Here is a 21,503-nt window from a genome sequence, read left to right as displayed (position 1 = left end):
GCTGAATCCCAGGCCCAAGAGACCTACGTGCTCTTTGACCTGCTTCTCTGAAGAGTAGATCGAATCACCCTTGGACAACTGAAGTGAGGATGGAGCAAAATTACAAATGTAGACAAACAACACATTTGAGTAAAAATGTAAAGTGCTATTTTAATGATTGCTTTTGATAGCTCTTTGGCTCTGATCTAAAAGACAAGGAGATGACCTGTGAGGATGACAGGTCTCCCCCATGTGCCCTTATGCCAGGGATGGTGGGGCCGTGTCCCTGGCACAAATCACTGACCTGTCCAGGCATCACTGGAGGGCACCTCAGAGCCTTTACCTTTCAGAGACTTGCCAGAGCTGGCACATGATAGGCCCAGATGAAAAGCTGCAGTAATCTTCCCTCCACTTTTCTTTCCCTTTCTCCCACCACCTACCGCTGGGTGTCCTACCTTTGGGTGTGGTGTCTGAGGCATTCAGGGCTCCCTGAATGACTGCTTGAGCCTCAGAGTTCTTTTTCTTCAGAAAATCTATGGTTTCCCGCAAATCCAGCAGCTCAGTGTCCTAAGAGTGAAATGAAAGTAGTTTCATTTGTTATTTGGGATAAGTACAAGCACCTACAATGTGCCAGGCCGCCAGCTAAGCCCTGAGATTCTCCCAGACTTCACAGACAAAAGCAGGGAATTGGGGCCAGGAAGATGGTGACATTGCACTGAGGGGACACTTGAGAACCCAGATCACACCAGCGCTGGAAGAACTAACATTGGCGGGCAAGGGGAGGAGGGCAGCGCTGGCTGAGCCTGGAACCCCTTCTTGGGCTCTCACCTTCTCCTCCGCAGTCTCTGCCAGGTGCCGTAAGCGAGATGTCATGTTCACCAGGCTCTGCTCAAAAGCAGCCACTAGGTTAGCCTGGAACAAACACATAGGAGGATCTTAAACTGTGAGGGGTTGGGGGAAAGAAGACGCCTGACACAGGAAGTAGCTTTAACTGATTTTCTATGTCTCAGAGCTGACCAAGGCCAACACATCCCATGGTGGTTTTAAAATACTGGTTTCCCCGAGCAGACGGGAATCGAGGTAGAATCAAGATTTTCTGGCAGAAATCAGCTTTTTAAATAATGAAAAAAAGCAGGCTTTTGGAGGCTCCTGGAGATTTGAGATCTGGCACCTATCATCTACCAGAGGTGGGAGAGCCTCTCTGCTCTATGTGATACATGCATAGTGGGCTTGTGACATGGGAGGGTCACATCCCTTGGGGTCTGGTCCATTCCTTTGGTTTAACTCTTCTACTGTATAGGGGCTGGCCCCAGATAAGCTCCCAGGAGAATCTGTCTGGTAGGTCTCCTCCACCTCTGCACACCCACCCAGGGCAGCTCTCTATTCTTTGTTTTTTTTTTTTGGTTTTTCTCCGGTACCGGGAACCAAACTCACGACCTTGCGCTTGCCAGGCAGGCGCTTTGCCGCTGAGCTAAATCCCCAGCCCCGGCATCTCTCTATTCTTAACTCATCTTTGCTTTGGAGCTGTGCTTGTATTTATCTCCTCTCCCTGCTTTTGTAGGGCTGGAGGGAAGTAGGGAGAAACCTCAGGGCTATTTCACAGTTTGGACACTAGGTGTCAGGGCTGCTTCGTGAGGGGTGTAAGATAAAGGCAGGCTGGGCAGAAGGGGCTGAGAGGTTGTTTAAGGCCATGTGGAGCTGGTTTGAACTCTTAGTTGGCTGCAGGATGTATAGAAAAGATGAAGAGAATAAGGCATGGAACACTCAAGGGTGGAGAAATAGCCATCCGAGAGCAAGCTGGTGACCCTAGCAAGAATGATGGACACGTTCTAGGGAGGCCCTTCATGTGGTGCTCTAGGGGATCTCTGACACTCTCGCTGTTTCCTGTTGGCTTGGTCTACCACCCCGGCAGGTCAACTCTAGCTGTCACCCAGCGCCCTTGAAATATGTAGCGGTCTAGGGGGCTGGGGATTTAGCTCAGCGGCAAAGCGCCTGCCTGGCAAGTGCAAGGTCGTGAGTTTGGTTCCCGGTACCGGAAAAAAAAAAAAAAAAAAAAAAAAAAAAAAAAGAAATATGTAGTGGTCTACTTTCATTGGATCATGCCTACAGTCAATCCCTTCCCTCCCATCTGAGCCTTTCCCTCCACTTTCACTATAAATCTACCAAGGCCTCTGATCCTTAGCAGACATGTCACAACATGAGCAGCTCTCTTTCACCTTCTGTCTTCCTAATCTCAGGTCTTCTCTACATCCTGGTATGACCGTAGACAGGCAGTTTGTGATCTCTGGAATTCTACTTATGAGCCCCAAGAACCAAGAACCCCTGGCCTCCTGTGTGCTTTTTTCTGTGGGCCTCTCTTCATCCAGGGGCCTGGGGTTTTCTACTCCTCTACATTTCCTTCCTCCACTTTGATCTCTCCCTTAATCCCAATCTCAACCCAGGCTGCCTGTAGGCCCTGGCATAAAGGGGTTGTGCTGCACAGAGAGGTCAGCTTGGGAAGGGAGAGCGGCCTGGGCCCCTCCTGGTACAGGGTGTGCCCTCAGCTTCAGTAGCTTAGAAGTGCCATGTAACATGACAAAGTCTGGTTCGGTGCCAGGGGACCTTCCCAGGGTCCTGGTATCACATCTCCTGCTTGAGGGCAGGGCTCTGACCCTCAGTTAAAATCTGCTCCTAGACTCAGAACACACTGTGTCTGGGTGTTTAGTTTGTTCGCTTTTAGCTGAATGGAACTTCCTGTTCTAAGAAAAATCACCCTCTAAATTCATTTTCTTGGCCCTCGCCTAGTCTTAACAGCATGATGGCTGACAGATTGCAGTGTAAATGAATCAGATATAATAATGTTCACTGCCTCCCTGGCGCCTCTCCCCCAGCATCTCCCAGACATGAATTTCCTGGGGTGTGCAGGATGTGACCCAGGCCAATGGGCCTCGTGGGTGTGGCATGAGGGAGAGAAAAGATGAGTTTGTTCAGGCTGCAATTCCTATGGGTTCCCAAGAATGGGGAGAAGTGCTTGCTGTGATCCTTAAACAAACCAGTAAGTGTACAACTTATGAACTGATGGTTGGGGGAAAAAAAAAAAGATAATAACCAATGTGGTGAGGGAGCTGCTGCTGAAATATATTGGAAACAGGCACAACTTTGGTGGAGATTCTACCTGATTCCAAGGAATAGATCCCCCAAGCCTGACAGCTGGTTTCCCCAGAGAGGAAGGGAAGAGAAAAAAACCAGAAACTACTGCGGAAACTGGAGACATGGCTACTTTTGTGCAAACACTTGGAAAGCTCCTGCAGATCCGGCTCAGCTGTTGTTTACAGCTTTGGGGAAAAATGCCTCTTATGTTCTCTGCTTACAACTCGGTCACAGGGGAGAAACTACCACAACCTGGTTAGATGAGGTGGCTTCCTTTCTCCCCATCTCACAGAGTAGAAAAACTAAGGCCTAAAGGAAGAAAGATTCATTCTGAGTGGACATGGTGAGGGCAAGCTGAGGGCAGAAACAAAAAACACTGGCTCTGAACCTAAAGCTCAGAGCATCAGGTGGGTGTTTGTGAAGGATTTAGCTAGAGTGGGATTTAGGCTGCAAAGTGGTCACCAGGCAGGATCCTGGTGACTACCTCTGTGCTGCTCAGTTACACGGTGTGAACAGACACAAACACCCTGAGACAGTCAATGAGGACCCTGAGGACTGTATAATTAAATCCACAGTTGATGGCAAGCCCTTTGGCCTCCCCGCAGATCCCTGATAAACCTCTTCCCTCTCTAGGAAGGTCAAAGACAGCCAGACACCAACCCATCAAACCTGTCAATTAAGGTAGAGGCACAATAGTCCATTGTGTATGAAAATGGAGGCTCAGAGACGGTGAAGGACAACACCAAGTCCTCTGTTGTAGCAGAGCTGTGAAAACCCACCCCTTTGGCACCTAAGGCTAGGGCATAACCTTCCTCCTTGTCTGAATCTTCTTTTTTTTTTGTCTTTTTGAGACAGGGTCTTGTTATGCAGTTCAGGCTGGCCTTGAGCTCACTTTGTAGCCCAGGCTGGTCTCAAATTCACGACAATCCTCCTGCCTCAGCCTCCCCAGTGCTGGGATTACAGGCGTGAGCTACCACGCCCAGCTGGTCATGTTATCTCTTTTTTTTTTGGTACCGGGAATTGAATTCAGGACTTTGCGCTTGCCAGGCAGGTGCTTATGCTGCTGAGCCATATCCCTGGCCCCTCTAATTCTAGCCTGGTCTTTTTGTGCTTCAGGTACTCACGTTGGCAGAAAGTTGAGATGTCAGGGTGGCTACTTTCTCCTGGGATGATTCCAGTTCCCTACGAAGCTTCCGGATTTGCTGTGAAAGGAAGAAAAAGACAAACTCCTAATGGCCAAAGAAGTAGAAGATTTGGAAGGAAGACAGGGTGCAGTGGTGTTAACAAGCAGAGACAAAGGCTTGGACCCTACCTCAGATTGCATCCTCTCCTCAGCCTGAAGAAGGGAGCACAGGAAAGAAAGAGGGAGAGAGAGAGAGAAAGGTGTTACTATGGAAGGAAAGAAGCCAGGCCCCAGTGGCAGGGCAGACTTGAAGAAGCTTGATTCAAAGGTGCAGAGAAAGTGAAGCTTATTTCCTGATCCCGCTCCTTACAGGATTCAGCTCAGACCTACACTAGGACTGGGAATAAAAGGTTCTGGCCAGGTGTGGTGGTGTAAGCCTGTAATCCCAGCACTCAGGAGGCTGAGGCAGAGGGATCATTGTGAGTTTGAGACCAGCCCAGGCTGCCAAGTGAGCTCGAGGCCGGCCTGAACTGCAGAGAGAGACTTTGTCTCAGAAATGACCGAAAAGAAAAGATTCTTCAGCTGGGATTGGTAGTGCATGCCTTAGGGAGGCCAAGGAAGGAGAATCACAAGTTCAGGCCCAGCCTGGACAATTTAGCACATTTACTAGACTCTGTCTCAAAATAAAAAAATAAATTTTAAAAATGATTTCTCTACTGCTTATCTCCAGCCAACGTTGTCACTGTGGAGAAGGCTAGGAAATGAAGCTTTGGTTGGTTTGAAAACTAACCATTACTGCTAGTACCCTGAAGGAGTAAAAAAATGACAAGCAAAATACACCTAACGATTAAATACCTGAAAGCCAAATGCTGTGTACAGTGGCCCACAATCCACAGCTGGTCAGTTCTGCATAGTGAAGACTCTAGTTCCTACAGTCTTAGGAACTTGCTACAAATGCTTCCCACTTATGGTACAGAGAGGGCTCTATAACAAGGAAACTTTCATTTTTCAATGGAGGGGAAGTTGGTAGTGAGGCCAGAAAGACCCCTGAGGACCAGAGGCACCCAAAGAGTGCTCCAAGCTCTAGGCATGTTCCCCTCCCCGCCACAGATCCACTGGGGTAACAAAGAGACAGCCGCCTCACTCCTACCCAGTTACCCAACCAAAGGAGGCTCTGGGGAGCACGGGATGGTGGGGGATGGGGGGTGGGGGGAGGGAAAGCAATGCTCTTACTGAGGAGTACGTGGAGGAGGCACTGGAGGCCAGGGACAGCACAGAGCCATGAACTGAAAGGGAAAGAGGACACAAAGGTTAGCAGGGGCACCACGGACAAAGGGTTCCTGGAAGAGCCCTAAGGCAGGAGTTTGGATTCTGATACTGGAGGGCATCTGGAGCAGACAGAAACAGCAGAACAGGGAACCCAGCTGGCATCCCCATGGCCCAAAGCAGGCAGGTTTCCGGGGAGCCATGGCGCTGAGTGGAGGCAGCCTCCTCTCTCATCTACATTCTCTGGCAGCCTGGGCATGGCAGTCCCCTGCTCAGCCTGCTCCGAGGGGCACAGGGCTTCAGCAAGAGGGAGAGGAGGTTTTCGTGGGTAGTTGCCATCTCATCTTCCCAGTCAGGAAAGTACTTTAAGTTGCAGGACGGGGAGTTTCTTGTCAGAGGTACTCCGAGCAAATACTGCAAATCTGCCTGTGCCTCCTTTTAGGGGACTTGTCTGGGGGTCATTCAGATGAAAAAAGTATGCGTGGGGCGTGCTCATTCTAATTACTCCACAGAACCCATCGGAAGAATTAAAGCTCACCTGCAAGGAATGTCTCCTGAAAGGAGCACCCTGAAAACGACAACGGGAGGCCTCACATCTCACAAGGCCTGGCGCCCCTCCTAGTCACCACCACTCCCCCTCAGATGACCCTCCCTGAAACTAACCTATGGAACATTCTAGAAAGAGGAATGAGATGCCTAAAGCTTTGTGAGGATTTCAGAGCTGCCATTACGTCCCTGTGTCTTTTCTAAAATGGAGAGACTGGGGAGGAAAGACTGCTGCTAGGCGGAGGAGGACAGAATTCCCTGAGAGGCACGGTTTTCCACTCTGGAGTCCCCCCCCAACCCCATGAGATGCTTCATCCCAAAGTCCCAGTGCTAGATGGCACCACCCAAGGTTTCTGAGCCCCCAGGCCCTTCAAAGGAATGGGAAGAAAGAACGGAAATGGCCCATGTCGATGTCCTGTGAATCGTGTATGTGTGTGTGGTGGTGGCGGTGGTGGCAGTGGAGGTGGCGGTGGGTGAGGGGACCCAGCAGAGCTGGAATGAGCGTGAACCGCGCTAGCATGAAGTCTCACCATCGTCCGTGGGGTCTCGGAAGGATCCTGACCGAATCATTCCCTTGGGTCTCTCGGCCAGGGACAGGGTGCTCCCCATTTGGGAGCCGCTGTACAGCTCGAAGGCCGCCTCGTGGGTGGGGATGCTGTTGGAGCGAGTGATTCTTGGCGTGGTGGCCGCAGTGGGACTCACTGGAAGGACAGAGGGGAGGGGGACAGGAGAGGGAGGAGGCGGGAAAAGAGGCAGGGTTATCAGCTCTCTGGTCCCTTGGGGGACGGAGCACCAGGAGCATGAGAGGCAATGAGGAGGGGGCAGGACAGGGAGGGGCAGGTGGGCCGGTGGGAGTGTGCAAGCAGCTGGTGGTTAGGAGTGGGGTACCTCTGGGGGAGGCCAAGCCCTAATGGCAAAAGAACCTGCTGTCTGGAATAAGAATCTTCCTTCAACCCTGCCTGCCTTGGAAGTGGTGCTCTTGAAGGTCAGGCTGGGGGCCTGGCAGCGTTCCTGAAACCTTCACATCACTGGGATGTGCTGATGGAAATGGATGTAGTGGTTCTCCTGAACACAGCTGGTAAACTAGGGGGACTGAGCGCTCACACCAACATCAGATCCGAATGACAACGAACTAGCTAGAGAAGGGGTCCAGGCTGTGGGTCCCAATGGGCTCAGCATCATGCAAGGGGGTGAGAGCCTCCCCCAAAGTGGTGCCAATCTAGGCCACTTTAGGCCAGCTCTAAAGCATCAGGAAACTCTCTGCCCAGCATCCCCCTGGCTTGCAGGTCAGACAGAGAGTGCACAGATGTGTCATGTAAGGCTGTGGGGTCTGCTATGAAGCTGAGCTCTGCTGAATCTTGTTGAACTGCAGAACCTTCCCCTTTCTCCCTTGCTGGGATTACAGCCTTTTAGGGTTCACCCGCTCGAGGAGCTCCCTCATCTATGCTTTTGCCTCCACAGAGGCAGGTGGATGTCTACTCTGTCCGTGAAGACCTGCACAGAAGGCTTCACACCTCTCTTGTGGTCCCTTTGAGTCACAAGGTGATTACTGGTTAACTCAGTCCCTTTTTCCACAGCACGAGTGCCTTTCCTCTTGCTTGGTCCTCAGTGGAGATGGAAAATGAGCCGGCCAGATCCTCCATTAAATAGCCCTTTCCCAGCGGGATGACCCTCCCTAGGCAAAACTGATCCTGACTCCTGGCCTTTCCTCAGATTCCCCACAGTCACTGCACAGGCCTGGTACAGGTCCTGGTTTAGACTAACTGCTTACTTTCACTTGGCTGAAAGAGACGGGTTTAGAGAGAAGCAGGAAGCAAACAGGAGCTCAATGCCAGCCACTGCCCCAAAGGGGTTCCCATAAGGCCAAGCCTACACGACACTTCCCAGAGCCAGGCGTGTGCTTCTGTGCCAGTGCCAGGCCCACCCCCAAGGTTTTGTCCCCTCCCTGTCTCTGCGTCACCAAACCACTTCCTGCTATCCCAGCTTTCTCTTCTTTCCAGCTTTAGAAAGGGTGTAGCCAGGCCAGGTCTTAGTCAGCTCTACCTCCAGGGCTAGGATGGCCTGGCCCAGCCAGAGCAGTTGGGGAACTGGAGTTTTCTGGGTTTGGAGGCCGTTCCCATTCTTCACAGTCAGTGACCCTTCCCTGCATGTTAGTGCTGCCCTCTCAGCAGCTGGCAGCTCTAACTGGTTTGATCTTCAAGCTTCATGGATTTTTAATAGCATCGTCAGACTCTCTGATACTCTAGGACCCTATAACTTGTACCCAGGGGCAACTGCTCAGTATAGGATCTTGGAACATCTTGCCTTTAATCTTGCTTTGGGTTGATAAACTGAGCCACCATGAGCCACCATGAAGCAGCCAGGTAGCATGGGTGAAATACCATATGGAACCCCATGGCCAGCTGCCTTGCCTCACCCTGCAGGGTGACCACTGCTGCGTCCCATGCCACAGCGAGCAACCAGTAACACTGACCTATGTTGGTAAGCTGGCCCTTGGCACTCAGGGACACGGAGAGGGCAGGTGGGGAAGGTAGCTCTGCCTGGTCATCGGATTCGGGCAGCCCGCCGATGGTGTGGGAGTGTCGTCTCTCCTTGGTCTCCTCCTGGGACTGAAGCTGGTACCTGTAGGAGGCAGCAGAAGAACTCAGTCTGGGCCACTACAGAGGGATGCCAGAGGCTTAGTTGATGTGGGGATATCAGCTAAGCTGGGCCCAGCACAAAGCAGAGCAAGGAAAAGTGGGAGCAGTCAGGGCTCCCGACTCTGTCTTGGGATGGTGCTGAAGGACCAGCAGGCACTCTCAAGATGGCTCCCGGCCAGTGGTGGAAATGATGGAGGAGGCATTAAAACTTTCCCCTTAGCTCTCAGGGCAGAGCTCTATGCTTTCAGGTATGGGCTTTTGGGTCATAGGAGTCCCCACCCAAATGAGCTATTCAGAGTTGCCCAAACAGTGCAAGACCAGGTGTGCCTGCCCCTTGTTCTACCAAGGAGTCCAGAGCCACACACACCGTGAGGGAGGAAATTCCAGACAGGAAGTTCAGCCTGGATTGGAACAGCCCGGGTGGGTACAGGGAAGTGCAGGATTCTCTCATGCAAACTCTTTTGTCCCTTGTCCCAAAGCCCACTCACTGTAAAAGCTGGCTCACATGATGGCAGGGTTGGGCAGGGCGCTGGTGGCATTTGTACAGAACCATATATAAATGAGCATACAGTAGTCATACTGATTTCCTGCACAGGGCCTGGGACAAATCAAGTTAGGATTTTTTATATGGACCAGGGGCCCCAGTATAGGGAAAAAAACACATTTAAGGGTTACCTGAGCCCTTTCTTGGGAAGGGTGTTCCGATCCCGCTGATTACTGTGGAGATGAATAAAGAAAAGCTTATAAGTCCAGCTTAGAAACAGAAGTTTAGGCTTATAGCCCCGAGAGGAGCACACTCTGGACACAGGATACCAAACTGTGAGACCCTTTATCTCCATAAACAAACTAAGTAGACAATCACAGCCAAGTTCCTGCCTACAACTCGGGAACCTTCTCTGAAATGTTAAATGTTTTGCTCTGATTGGGAATTAAGGGATAGTTGGCTATTAAAAGATATTACGATAGGTGAAAAGCAGGATGTGATATTACATGTGAGTTTGGACTAGAAAGCAAAAGAGCTGTGGATGACAGGTAAAACTAATTATGAGATCTTGGATAAGTTACTCAACTTCTTATGTACAGGTTTCCTCATTTATATCATGGGAAAAAAACAACTTATATCATGGAATTGTTGTGAAGCAAATGAAATTACTTAAAACATGTGAAAAACTTTTGCAAGTCACAAAGTGGTAATCACATATAGGGCGGTATTGCTAATGGCCAAACGAGCCCAAAGCAGGAACACCAGCTTAGGCTCAGCCCTGTGTCCATCCACCCACCTGTCCGGCTGTCCGGCCCTGGGGCTTCCGCTCCAGGTCAGCTCTTCTGTTTCTTCCTCTGGGGGCGCAGCAGGAGCAGCAGGTGGGGTGGGGATGGGAGAACTGCTGGGGAAGGTACTGGGCAGGCTCATTGGCATCTGGAGGGACTCCATGCTCCTGTGCAGGCCTGAGAGTTTGGGGTACATGCGGGTTTCCTTGGGAACACTGAAACCGCTCATTAGCTCCAGGCCCTGGGAGAAGCTGGCTGAGTTAATATTGAGGATAGGTGCCGGACTGGGGGTGAAGCAAGTAGGGAGAGGGCCCCCAGTTGCTGAGCTTGTAGCATGCAGGTCTGGGACTTTTGAAGTGTGGGTGTCGCTGGACGACGGTAGATCCAGACTGTTGGAGTTGACCTTGTCTAGATTGGCTAGTGAGGGTGGCTTGACAAAGCTCTTAGCTGTGGCCCTGAGAGAAGTGAAGATAAAATAACACATTTAGGATAACAGAATTATAGATCAGGAGGCAGTCTTTCTCTAGTTTCCTTTCTGAAAAGTATAGACTATCCTGTAAGTACAGGCTCATCCTAATGCTGTTGAGAAATTAACGGGAAGGAAATCAGCTACCTGACTTAGGACACCTTCAGTCTTAAAAACCGACAGTATATGCATGTGGGAAACACAAGTCAATTTATATACAAAAGGGTACTTGTGTAGAAAGAAATACAATAAAACCATCTATACAAAAATTAGAGACAGGTTAGGTGTGGATCAGGGAATAGCATAAGCAAAACAAGTTTGGAATACAGTTTTTCTATTTCATTTCCTTTATCCCCTCTGCAGTACTAAGGATTGAACCCAAGGCCTTACACCTGCTAAGCAAGCACTGTACTACCAAGCTACATCCTATCTATCCAGCCCTTTTTATTTTGAGGCAGGGTATTGTTAGATTGCCAAGGTTAGCCTTGAACTTTTGATCCTCCTGCCTCAGCCTCCCGAGAAGTGGGATTACAGGTGTGTGCCACTGAGCCTGACTTGCATACAGTTTTGAAAGATACTTGGCATCTAGGGGAGGCAAAAGATGATGCAAAGGCCTAGAGAAGAAGTGGATAAGCCATCCCAAGCCTAGTCTAAAGAGGGTAAGGATATGCAAAAGAATAGCAGAACATGCAGACAGGGAGGAAAGTACCCATTTTGGGTACCTGAGAGGGGTTGGTGGCAGCTCTGCAAGCTTAGTGGCTGGGGGGTGGCTTGCTTGGTTCTTGGGAGTACTCTCTGGGGAGCCAATGCTCTTCAAGGAGATGTTGTCTGAGTCCAAGGCCACTGCCTTGGCTTTGGCCTTTTCCTTTTCCCGATCTGTCTGATTGACGGGAGCTGGCGCGCTCCGCCCACTGGCAACCTTGGAGGGCTCCTTCAGTCTAGAGGGGGTAAGGCCCGCTTGCTTGGTGCTGAGCAGACTGGGATCAATGCTGCTGCTCACAGGGCGAGGTCCGCCCCGCCCACCAGTCACGCTCATAGAACTGGACTTGGCTGGCCGGGGCAGGCTGCGGTACTGGATGTTGGACCGGGCTCCAGGAGCCAAGAATCCGGGCTCTGCGCTGTTGGACACATCTAAGCTTGTCTTGCGTCCATTGACAGGCTTTACGGGGATGCCCGAGGACTTCTGGATCTTGCTGAGAGTGGCTGAGCCACCAGTCTGCATGACAGTGGCTGTGCCTGTGGCAGGAGGAGGCTTCTTATAGCCAAAGGATCCTGAAGTGGAGGGGCGAGCAATGCCCGAGGGGGGCTTCTTAGCATCGCTCAGACGATCCCGGCCAGCATCGGAAGAGGAACGCTGTAGCCCAGCATTCTTCACTGTAAGCTTGCCCTTGTCTGTGGCTTTGCCTTCAGGTTTACCTGTAAGGGCAGAAAATAAGGTAAGAGCAGCTGACCCTGACCAGTATCTTTTTTGGAAGGGAGGTGGTGGTACTGAGGGTTGAATTCAGGGTCTTTGTACTGAGATACACCTCCAGCTTTTAGATTTTGAGACCTGGTCTAAGTTTCCAGGCTAGGTTTGAACTTGCAATCCTCCTCCTGCCTCAGCCTCCCAGAGTGCTGGGATTACAGACATGTGCCACCATGCCTGGCTTCACCAGTATCTTAAAAAATCTTTTTCTTTCTCTCTGTGGAAGAAGGGAACATTGTCAATGTATTGTAGAATTCCAGAGGCCTAAATAGGGTAAGCAGGTACTGAATAAACTGACGAAGTTTCTTGCCAGAGGAATTCTGGGTGGGAGAGGTAGGAAGGTGAGGTCTTTGCTTGTTTTGTTTTTTGCTGTTTTCTGCTCCCAGCATAAGATGACTTACATTGGATAAGATGGTAAAGCCAACCACAGAAATAATCAAGAAAAAGGTGTATCAAATAACTGATCCAGACAGGAAAAAAATTCAGTGAGGCCATGTCCATTGGTAATTAGAGACTGGAAGGAAATGTTGAGTAAGGCTGAAGTGACCCAAGGAGACAACTTTGGAAGCACTGCAATCTCTTGCTGCCACTATTGGACTTATTATTTTCCTAGGCTCTAGTATCCCATAAAAATAAGGACAAAGACTAAATGTTTTGGGAGGGGAAAGAAAGTAATGGGAAATGTTTGCAGAGAGGTGAAACTAGTCACTGAATATAACGTATTTTCTCTCCCCTCCACCTCGTGTCAGTGGTGTGATTTCAGCCCAGCCAAATTCCCAGTTTGGGTCTGCTTCCACATTTGTGGAATGGACATGGTGAGACTCATTTTTCTGAACTCAGAGGACTGTCTTAAAGACCAGAGAAGACAATGCATGCTAAAACATTGAGGTTTGCTATCCTCTTGTGGGTTAATATCCATTAAGACTAACAATCAGGCCCTTGTCCCTGCCTTTGGTCCAGACTCACCAGCAACTTTGAGGGCACTCTGGGCTGTGTGAGTGATGGGGGATGTGACAGCCACCGGAGGGGTCTTGCCCTTCTTCAGAGAACCAGGATGTCCCAGGCTGATGGGCTTTTTCAGTTCCCCAACCTTGGATGAGTCATCACAGCTCTCGGGCCGCTCCCTCCGCCACTTAGAAGTCCCAGGCTCCATCTTCAGGCTACCACTGTCGTACTCCAGTTTTTTAGGGGCCTTCTCCTCTGATTCACTAAACCAGCTCAGCCCACTTTCTGCCAGGGAGCGCTTCTCCGAGTCTGTGCGTAGCTAAAGAGAAGAGAAAAAGGCAGAGTGAGACATCATGGGGGAAGGGGACATGGATAGGTGATGGGATTTATTTTCATTAGAAAGTGGCTCTGCCACTCCCAGAGTTTGAAGTCAATCCAGGGTGTCTACCTGTATCCCTAGGGTTCCAGACAGAAGACATCATATTTATCTCTGGGGTGCTTCTCTCCAGCTGGAGCACATCTTACATGTATCACCCCAGATAGGTGTGAGTAAAAAATATAGACACTATGACAACATCTGCTGTCTTGTGTGACTGCTTAGATGCCTTCACTTTTCTCTGTTAGCACTGAAAAGTCCTGGCTGATGGGAACCAGTCCTATGGAGTGGGCGTGTCTACACCTAGCGCATACACAGGCACTGGCAGGTTTGCCTTGCACTTTATCTTGAGCTGGGAGCCTGGTGTTTGCAAAGTCACGCACCACTATTGTAGAGTTCCTGCGAGAAGCAGTGGGCGTAGTCGGGAGGGAGTTGAGTGAGGAGCTGGCATTGAACTCTTCCGAGCTGAGGTTGTCAGAGGCATCACTGAGCCCGCTGCTGATAGAGCTGCTTTCATCCCAGCTGCAGGATAAGAGAGAGAAGTCCGCAATTAAAACAGAAGCCAAGGCAAGAAATAAGTTTCTCATATGATGGGAAGAATGGCTCTTGGGGATCAGTCCTGGGTTTACCAGTAATTCAAAGGGTGGCTTAAGCCTCCTTGTAATTTGGTGATGTTCTTTTCCAAAACAAAGAGACTCTTTTATCTGGTAAGAGAGGATGTTATGTTTCCTTAATAGGAAGGTATATTATAAAGATAAGGTAATTTTTGGATCTGTCTAATTATACAAACCAGTTTCCTCTCTATAAACAACCTCTACTCTCATAATTACCCTACTTTTGCTCATTTTTAGTTGTGGTCCTCGTGGATCTTCCCCACCAGTTTTGTAAAATTGTATCTGGTAACAAAGGCAAGGAAGAGATTTCCCTTTTCTGGAGCCTTCAGACCCATCGTTTCTCTTCGCTCACCTTCTGCCCAGCTCTTGCACCCTGGGACACACGGTGCTGCTTCGAAACAGCACAAGTGCTCTTCTGGCAAATGAACCGAACTCAGCGTGCTGGCGCCAAGGTGCCAGACTCCTGTGGGGTGGTTCCATTTGTCTGCCAGTTGCTTGGAATTCAGGTTTGTGGTATCAAGGAGAGACTGTTGTTCATCATCTGTATCTATAAACACCTGTATCTGAGGACCCTGGCCCCTGCAGGAAGTGAATTTAGTGTAGCCTCCATATCTTCCTGGTTTGGGCTCTACTGCCTTCCTTTGGCTGGTCAAGTTTTAGAGCTGACAAGCTTCACAGTCAAAAGTTTATTCCTAACATCTAAACCGAACAGCATCTTGTGCTAGGCCTACCACTTTCTTCTTGTCCCGCCCTTGTTTGCTATTCATATGCTTCTATTCTCTCACTCTCCTTCCCTGCCTCCTCCCCCCGTCCCACCCCTGGCCCAGGGTCTCACTACAGAGTTCAGGCTGGCTTTGAGTTCCGCATTTGGCCCAGGGTGGCCTTGAACCCCTGGCTGGCCTTGAATCCTCTTGCCACACCCTCCTAAATGCTAAGACTACAGGCATGTGCCACCACGCCCAGCTCAATCATAATATTTTCTAAGCCCAAATTCTGTCTCCTAGAAACTTTCTTCAGAAGCCATGTGTTTCAAGTCTTTCCCTAAAATGTTCTTCAGCTTTTACTCCGGTTTAACTAAAGTTGAACACAGGAGTTCAGCAAGTCTGCTATGTGTAAGTATCTGTTTGTGTTTACAGGAAATAATCTCTAATTCCTTGTATCTGTTCAGGGTAGGTTTGTTTATCAGTTTTGCATGTGTGCAAGAACTAAAGAGGCTGGAGATGTTTTTTTCTGCGAATTAGCTGGTATTTGGAAAATTTTTCTTTTTCAATTTATTTTGAGTTTCAGATCACGGAACAAAAATTAGACATACAAGTCATCTCAGTGCCTGGCCCGGATCTCTGTGGCCTCCTTCTAATTCACATGCTGGGAATAGGAAAGTGGGTGGTTTGGACATTTGGCTTGGTAGTTCTGTAGTGATTTATCCAAATATATTGAGAATGAGCAAAGAAAGTATGTGAATTAGGATGTACTACTGAGTTATTTAAATTTTATTACCAGAAAATATAGCCATTATTAAATGATACCCTCCCCTCGTGACATACATTCCTTTTGTGTTGGGCTATCATCTCTCTCATTTTGTAGAGAAAGAATACTGAGGAAAGACCAGTGCTGATTTTATGATCCTATCAGCAATTCTTGGTCAAGATAAGATCTCTGGAAAGCAAACAAACAAACCATTCACCGCAAGTTCTCTTAGGTCAAAGTCATAGGAAGCCTGTAGGTCTTTCATCTGAGATTAATTACTGGAATCAAGATTCTAGAGCAAAGAAAGCTCTCTTTTTAGGGATGGGTTCTTTTTGTTGTTGTTGGTTTTTTTCATCTTTTTGAGACAAGATCTCACTATGCAGTTCAGGCTGGCCTTGAGCTCACTATGTAGCCCAGGCTGGTCTCGAACTCAGAGCTATCCTTCTGCTTCAGTCTCCCTGAGTGCTGGGATTACAGGTGTGCACCACCATGCCCGGTTTAGGGATGGGTTCTTGAAAAAAAAAAACAAACTGCTGCAGGCTAGAAACCCAGAAGAAACCTTTTGCTCCCATTATGTCAGGCCTACTACTGAAGTGCAGGAGGGGGTTATCTTCCAGGAGAGAGTTAGGATGCTCCTTGCTAAAGCCATTCCTCCAGAGCTCTTTTCCTACAATGAGGAATTACAAGTCTAAAATTACCAGGGAAGTTTGACTAGAGGATTTAAAGATTTCCTAACAAAGCTTCTTTCCAGGAAGAAAAGAAAAATTCTATTGTCATTACCTAAAGGTTAAGCATTTCTCCTGGAGAGACCCCACTGCAGGGAGCATATTTCTTTTAAAAACAAACAAACAAACAAATAAATAAAAGGGCTGGGTATGATGGTGCACGCCTGCAATCCCAGTACTGGGGAGGCTGAGGCTGGAGGATCACTGTAAATTCGAGGCCAGCCTAGGCTACATAGTGAGTTCAAGGACAGCCTCAACTACACAGCAAGATCTTGTCTATAAATAAGTAAGTAAATAAATAGATAGATAAATAAATAGAAAAAGTGGGGTTGGGGATTTAGCTCAGCAACACAGCGCCTGCCGGGCAAGCACAAGGTCATGAGTTCGATTCCTGGTACCAGAAAAAAACAAAACAAAAAAAGAAGAAAAAGTGATAAACACTGTAGTGATGATTCAAATATTCCTTAAAAGTATACATGACTACAATCCAAGCACTCTGGGAGGCTGAGGCAGGAGCATTGCCAAGTTTGAACCTGCCTGAACAACCTAGGGATTTAGCAAGACCCTGTTTCAAAATAAAAAATGGATAGGGCTGTAGCTTATTGCAAAGGCCCTGGATTCAATTCCAAGTACTGGGGGAAAAGAAAAGGAAAAATGCCCTTTTCCTTCACTTCTGGTTTTACCTGCAAGGTAACCAACCCTTTGTGCTTCCTTCAAAAAATATCTTATTCATATCTATGTCTTTTAGCTGTTTGCTCTTGGAGCTGCTGAATAGCTGACATTGTGGGTACATAGAGAATGCAAGAGTTGTGGGGTTAAGGCAGTTTCCACCCCATTTCAGCAGGTCTGGGAGGCCAGGCAGTGTGCCCGTGAGAGAGCAGTGTATGAAGCTGTGAATGTGAAGCCGGAGGTGCAATGAAGACCCCAGAAGTTTGGAGAAGCCAGGAACATGGATCATCTGCAAGAAAACCTGCAAGGAGGGAGCAAAATGAGCCTAAGAGAGAAGCTGTGGGAGCTATAACCACTGAAAGTGCCATAGGGGTGGAATCACGCAAACCTTTTGGAACTCACAACTTGCCATAGATTGCTTTGGATGTTCCACAAGGAACAACAGGAGTTAATGGTAGCCCTGCTGGATTTTGGACTTGCTTTGGTCCCATTCCTTTGTATCCCCATTTGTAACTTTTGGAATGGAAATGTCTATCTTGTGCTCTTGAATGTTGGAAGTGTTTAACTTTCTTTTCATTTGTACAGGGGCTCACAGTTAAGAGTGCCTTATATCTCAGAGGAGACCTGGGACTTGGACTTTTCAGCAATGCTGAAACTGTTAGGACTTTAGCAACTCTCAGAGATGGACTAAATGCCTTTTGCATAAAGGGATGTGCATGAGTCTTTGGGGGCAGGCTTCTAGAGTTTGTGAGTGATCCATGGTCCAATGCTGGGATTATAGGTGTGGTTACTACCCCCACCCTGGGGCAGATAGCCTGCATACAATATAAGAGAGGGAAAGGGGCTTGCTCTCTGGCTCCTCCCTTTTTGCTTTTGTTGTTTTTGCTGTCTTCCTCAGCCATGAATTGTTGCTTCTCTGCCACACCAGCCTGCCTTGGAGCCAGCTGATTATGGACTGAAACCTCCACAAACTGTGAGCTAAATAATTTCTTCCTTAATTCTGGGCATCAGGTATTTTGTCCCAGCAACAAAAGAAAAGTAACTAAGACACCAGCTAATAAATAGCTCCTGTTCCAGTTCTGGTTGCTCCTGTCTTTTAGAAATGGCTGGTCACTGTGATGCACATTGTATAAACCAGTCCCTAATTCATAAGCCATTCTGCCTCTGTACTTCCTGCTTGCTTACTCCATATATGCCCTAGACCACCAGAGATCAGGGCCTGATATTTTGGGATGATCCCCATCAGTGCCCGTCAACATAAATCTGCCTCCAAATCCAGGGTGTCATTTTAGTGTTTACGTTGCAGATTCACCTGAGATTCTCTTGTTTTAGCAAAATACCTTCCATTAGAGTACTGGAAAAGGATGCTTTGGAAGTAAACTTTGTAAGATCTTCTACCTTTACATGTGAGATTTAGGCTAGGCGTAGACTTCTAGGATGAAAAGAATGTCCTTTCTGAATTCAGAGGGACCATGCCACTGTCTCGATTCTACTGTTGCTATCCTGAGTCCTTGTGCCTAGTATGTGACCTGCTTCTTTGTCTTCTTTCTGGAACTTGCAACACCTTTTCCTGTTCTGAGACATCAGTGATGACATGTCCTGAGTCAGTGCCCTGTTGGATCCTTTACACTTACAAGCTCGTGACCTTCAGTTCTGGGAAATTTTCTCATTCTAAAAAAAAATTTTCCCCCTCATTCTTCTTCCTCCTCCTCCTCCTCCTCCTCCTTCTTCTTCTTCTTTTTTTTTTTTTTTTTTGCCCTAGTATTGAGCATTGAACCCAAGGCCTTCCTGTTGAGCTACATCTCTAGCCCCATCTGTCTATTTGTCCTATCTACCTATCGATCAATCCATCGACTGATCGACAGGGACTCTCACTAAGTTGCTAAATTGCCCAGGCGAGGCTCATAATTATAGTCCTCCTGCCTCAGCTTCTCACAGTACTGGGATTACAGGCATGCAGTACCTGGATTCTCCTCTTCATTTTTCAGTTCTCTTTTCTAAGATGTCTGTTATTTGCAAGACAGGATTTTAAGCTGAAATCTTGATTTTCTTACTTTTTTTCCCCCAGCATATTTCCCCCTTGCTTTTTAGGGCAGTAACCTGAATTTTATCTTCCATCCCCTCTTTATTTATTGACTTTTAAAATTTTTTATTACTACATGTTTGCAGTGCTTAATGTTTATATTCATTGTGGAGAACTGGTACATGTACATAACACATCTCAATGCTTTTTTTCTACTTCTCCTCCACCCATTCATGGGTTTGAACTTTTTCCTTTTTGCCAGTAGCAGGTTTATTTATTTATTTTTGTAAGTCTTTATTAAGCTTTCAATTTGCTATATTTTTAATTTCCAAAGGTTCTTTTAAAAAAAAAGATAGCATATTATTCTTCTAAGGATGCAATCTCTCCACTCTCATTCATTCATTCATCCATTCATTTGGAAGGATAGTTTACTATCTCTGCATCATCTCTGGTTCCAAGTTGCTTGGTCCTTGTTGTATTTGTGAGACTTTCACATTACACATTTTGTATGTCTGATATGCTTGGCTACTTGTTCATATGTATGTCTGGGACACTCTGGTTTGTGGACACAGCGTAGGCCTTGCCCACTAGGATAGGGTGATGTGATTGCACGGATTGATTTAAGCATTTTCCTCTTGGATTGGTCAGATTGCCTTGAGGTGAATCTTCCAAACTACCGGAGGGGTGTGAGACCAGTGTTCTGAGAGCTGAGTTGGAGAAGGATCCTGAGGGCTTCAGTGTTCAATGTGCAAAGTTCCATGTATTCTCTCTTGGCTTTAGTTCCAACTCTATGCCCTCACCTGTGCTGGGAAATCTAGGAACCTACCAGTTCTGAAAACACCTGTTTTCTCTCCTCAGAGAACAGGACCAGTATTCTGTCGATGAAGATAAAGGGCAACTCCCCTTCTGGAAGCAGCTGAAGGAAGGGATCTAAGGGTCTAAATTTTCAACCATCCTCCTGTTCTAGTTATGCTCTGCCTTCACTAAGGATACCTGATGCTACTAACCACACAGTTTTTCATGGTTCCAGGGTGCACAAAGAGTTGCTGCTGGCTTACCACGTGCTGGTTTAGGAATCAGCTTTAAGTCTGATAGTTCACATTCGCCATTCTGATTTTCAGCGTGCTCAAATCTCTTGCCATTACTAACCCTTCTATTTGTCCTTGTGATTTTATTTATTTATTTATTTATTTATTTATTTCCAGTACCGGGAATTGAACTCACGACCTTGTGCTTGCCGGGCAGGCGCTGTGCCGCTGAACTAAATCCCCAGCCCCTGTCCTTGTGATTTTAGTACTTAAGAAAAAGTCTTATCCAGGTGTGGTGGCTTATGCCTATAATTCCAGCACTTGGGAGGCTGAGGCAAGAGGATCGCTATGAGTTTGAGGCCAGCCTTGGCTACAAAGTGAGTTCAAGGCCAGCCTGAAGTGCATAGTGAAACGCTGTCTCAAAAAAGACCAAAAAAAAGTCTTTATGGTCATTTTACTCTTGTGGAAGTTGTGACATATATTAAACTAGTTTATCAGCAATAAATGCCCCTAAGTGACATTTAACAGAGTTTGCTCTTTTGGATACAGTATCCTGGTAGATAGCTTTCAGTTCCGTCATTAAACCTTGCAGAGTTAGAGGGAACCATCTAGATTCTCATTTTTTGGTACAATCACAAGCTTTGGAAGAAAGGAGGCTGGGACGACACTGTCCATCCTGAAACATACGAGTACTTAAAGTATAAGAAGAGAAAGTTTTTATAAGAACTTGCACAATTTATTAACTCATGAATCAGAGCACTATGGGACACATGGCTAGCCATTCAAGACAGCAGGGAAAAAGGCAGCTTAGATATGGCAGCGAAAGACTAAAGAGGACAGTACAACAACTATTGATAATTTCCTACCTCTTTTGTCTGTAACTCACTATCATTTGTCTATTTGTTTTCCTGAGAAACTATCCTGTAGATAACAATATGTAAAACAATAACCATTGATAATTTCCTACCACTTTGTCTGTAATTTGGTAAGCCCCTCTATTATTATGTTATCCTTCTTTTACTCTTTAACAAAAAAAAGAATAAAGAGGACAAGGCTCAGAGCTGTGCAGGGCCACAGCGTCTGCTGTTCAGCAGAAAGAACTTCTGTGTTCACTCCCAGCTTGATTTTGCTGTTTTCCTTTAACTTTGTTTCTCACATAAAACTCAGGTAGAGAGGAGAGAACTGGGCAGTAACAAGAGAGGCCTAAGTACACCAGGACATGAAAACAGCAGAGAATACTATAATGTACCAACTCCCTATGCTGAATGTAATCATTATGTACTGCAAACATGTACTAATAAAAATAAAATTAATAAAATCAGAGAACTCAGAGACCTTACTTTTCTTTTCATAATCTAATCTCTTCATAAATCCAAACACCACCCTCTAACAGGCAACTGATATATAAGAGAAATGCTGTAGAAGTTTTCATTCTGGGAAAGTTCCCACAAGAACTATGACACTAGCCAGGTATGGCGGTGCACACCTATAAGAGGCTGAGGCAAGAGGATGGAGGGTCCAGGCCAGCCTAGGCTGCACAGTGAATTCAAGGACAGTCTAAACTACTCGGTGGGATCCTATTTCAAAAAACCAAAAAGAAAACAAACAAAAACAAAAATGACACTAACGTTTTTCTCTACCCTTGGGATAGAAGATATGCTGATATGAGTTTAAATAAGCATATTTGAGGGTCAGGTCAGACATAAACCAGACTGAAAATGAAGAGCCTGTCAGGGGATATTTCTAGAGTGCTGGCACGGGTTACAGGAGCAAA

The 21,503-nt window shown here is 47.3% G+C and overlaps 1 protein-coding gene across 6 annotated transcripts in view; it reads right to left on the bottom strand.

The window, feature by feature from the left end:
• The window catches only part of Nav1 (neuron navigator 1), a 252,045-nt gene that overhangs the window by 33,505 nt on the left and 197,037 nt on the right, over positions 1–21,503 (bottom strand). For 3 of the 6 annotated variants that reach the window (XM_005375186.2, XM_005375187.2, XM_013522266.1), the window contains 12 exons: positions 13,587–13,725; positions 12,849–13,146; positions 11,140–11,833; positions 9,963–10,406; positions 9,358–9,399; positions 8,517–8,665; positions 6,574–6,744; positions 5,465–5,517; positions 4,421–4,444; positions 4,233–4,310; positions 808–891; positions 435–546 (listed from right to left, as the gene is read on the bottom strand). In XM_005375186.2, the coding sequence (XP_005375243.1) occupies positions 435–546; positions 808–891; positions 4,233–4,310; positions 4,421–4,444; positions 5,465–5,517; positions 6,574–6,744; positions 8,517–8,665; positions 9,358–9,399; positions 9,963–10,406; positions 11,140–11,833; positions 12,849–13,146; positions 13,587–13,725 (2,288 nt within the window). The remainder of the gene's footprint in view (positions 1–434; positions 547–807; positions 892–4,232; positions 4,311–4,420; positions 4,445–5,464; positions 5,518–6,573; positions 6,745–8,516; positions 8,666–9,357; positions 9,400–9,962; positions 10,407–11,139; positions 11,834–12,848; positions 13,147–13,586; positions 13,726–21,503) is intronic. The other 3 variants (XM_005375188.2, XM_005375189.2, XM_005375191.2) reach the window with 3 other exon arrangements.

This window comes from Chinchilla lanigera, unplaced genomic scaffold, assembly GCF_000276665.1.
Source record: "Chinchilla lanigera isolate Chin_1 unplaced genomic scaffold, ChiLan1.0 scaffold00005, whole genome shotgun sequence".
NCBI lineage: Eukaryota > Metazoa > Chordata > Mammalia > Rodentia > Chinchillidae > Chinchilla > Chinchilla lanigera.
This window is presented reverse-complemented; position numbering and strand designations above follow the sequence as displayed.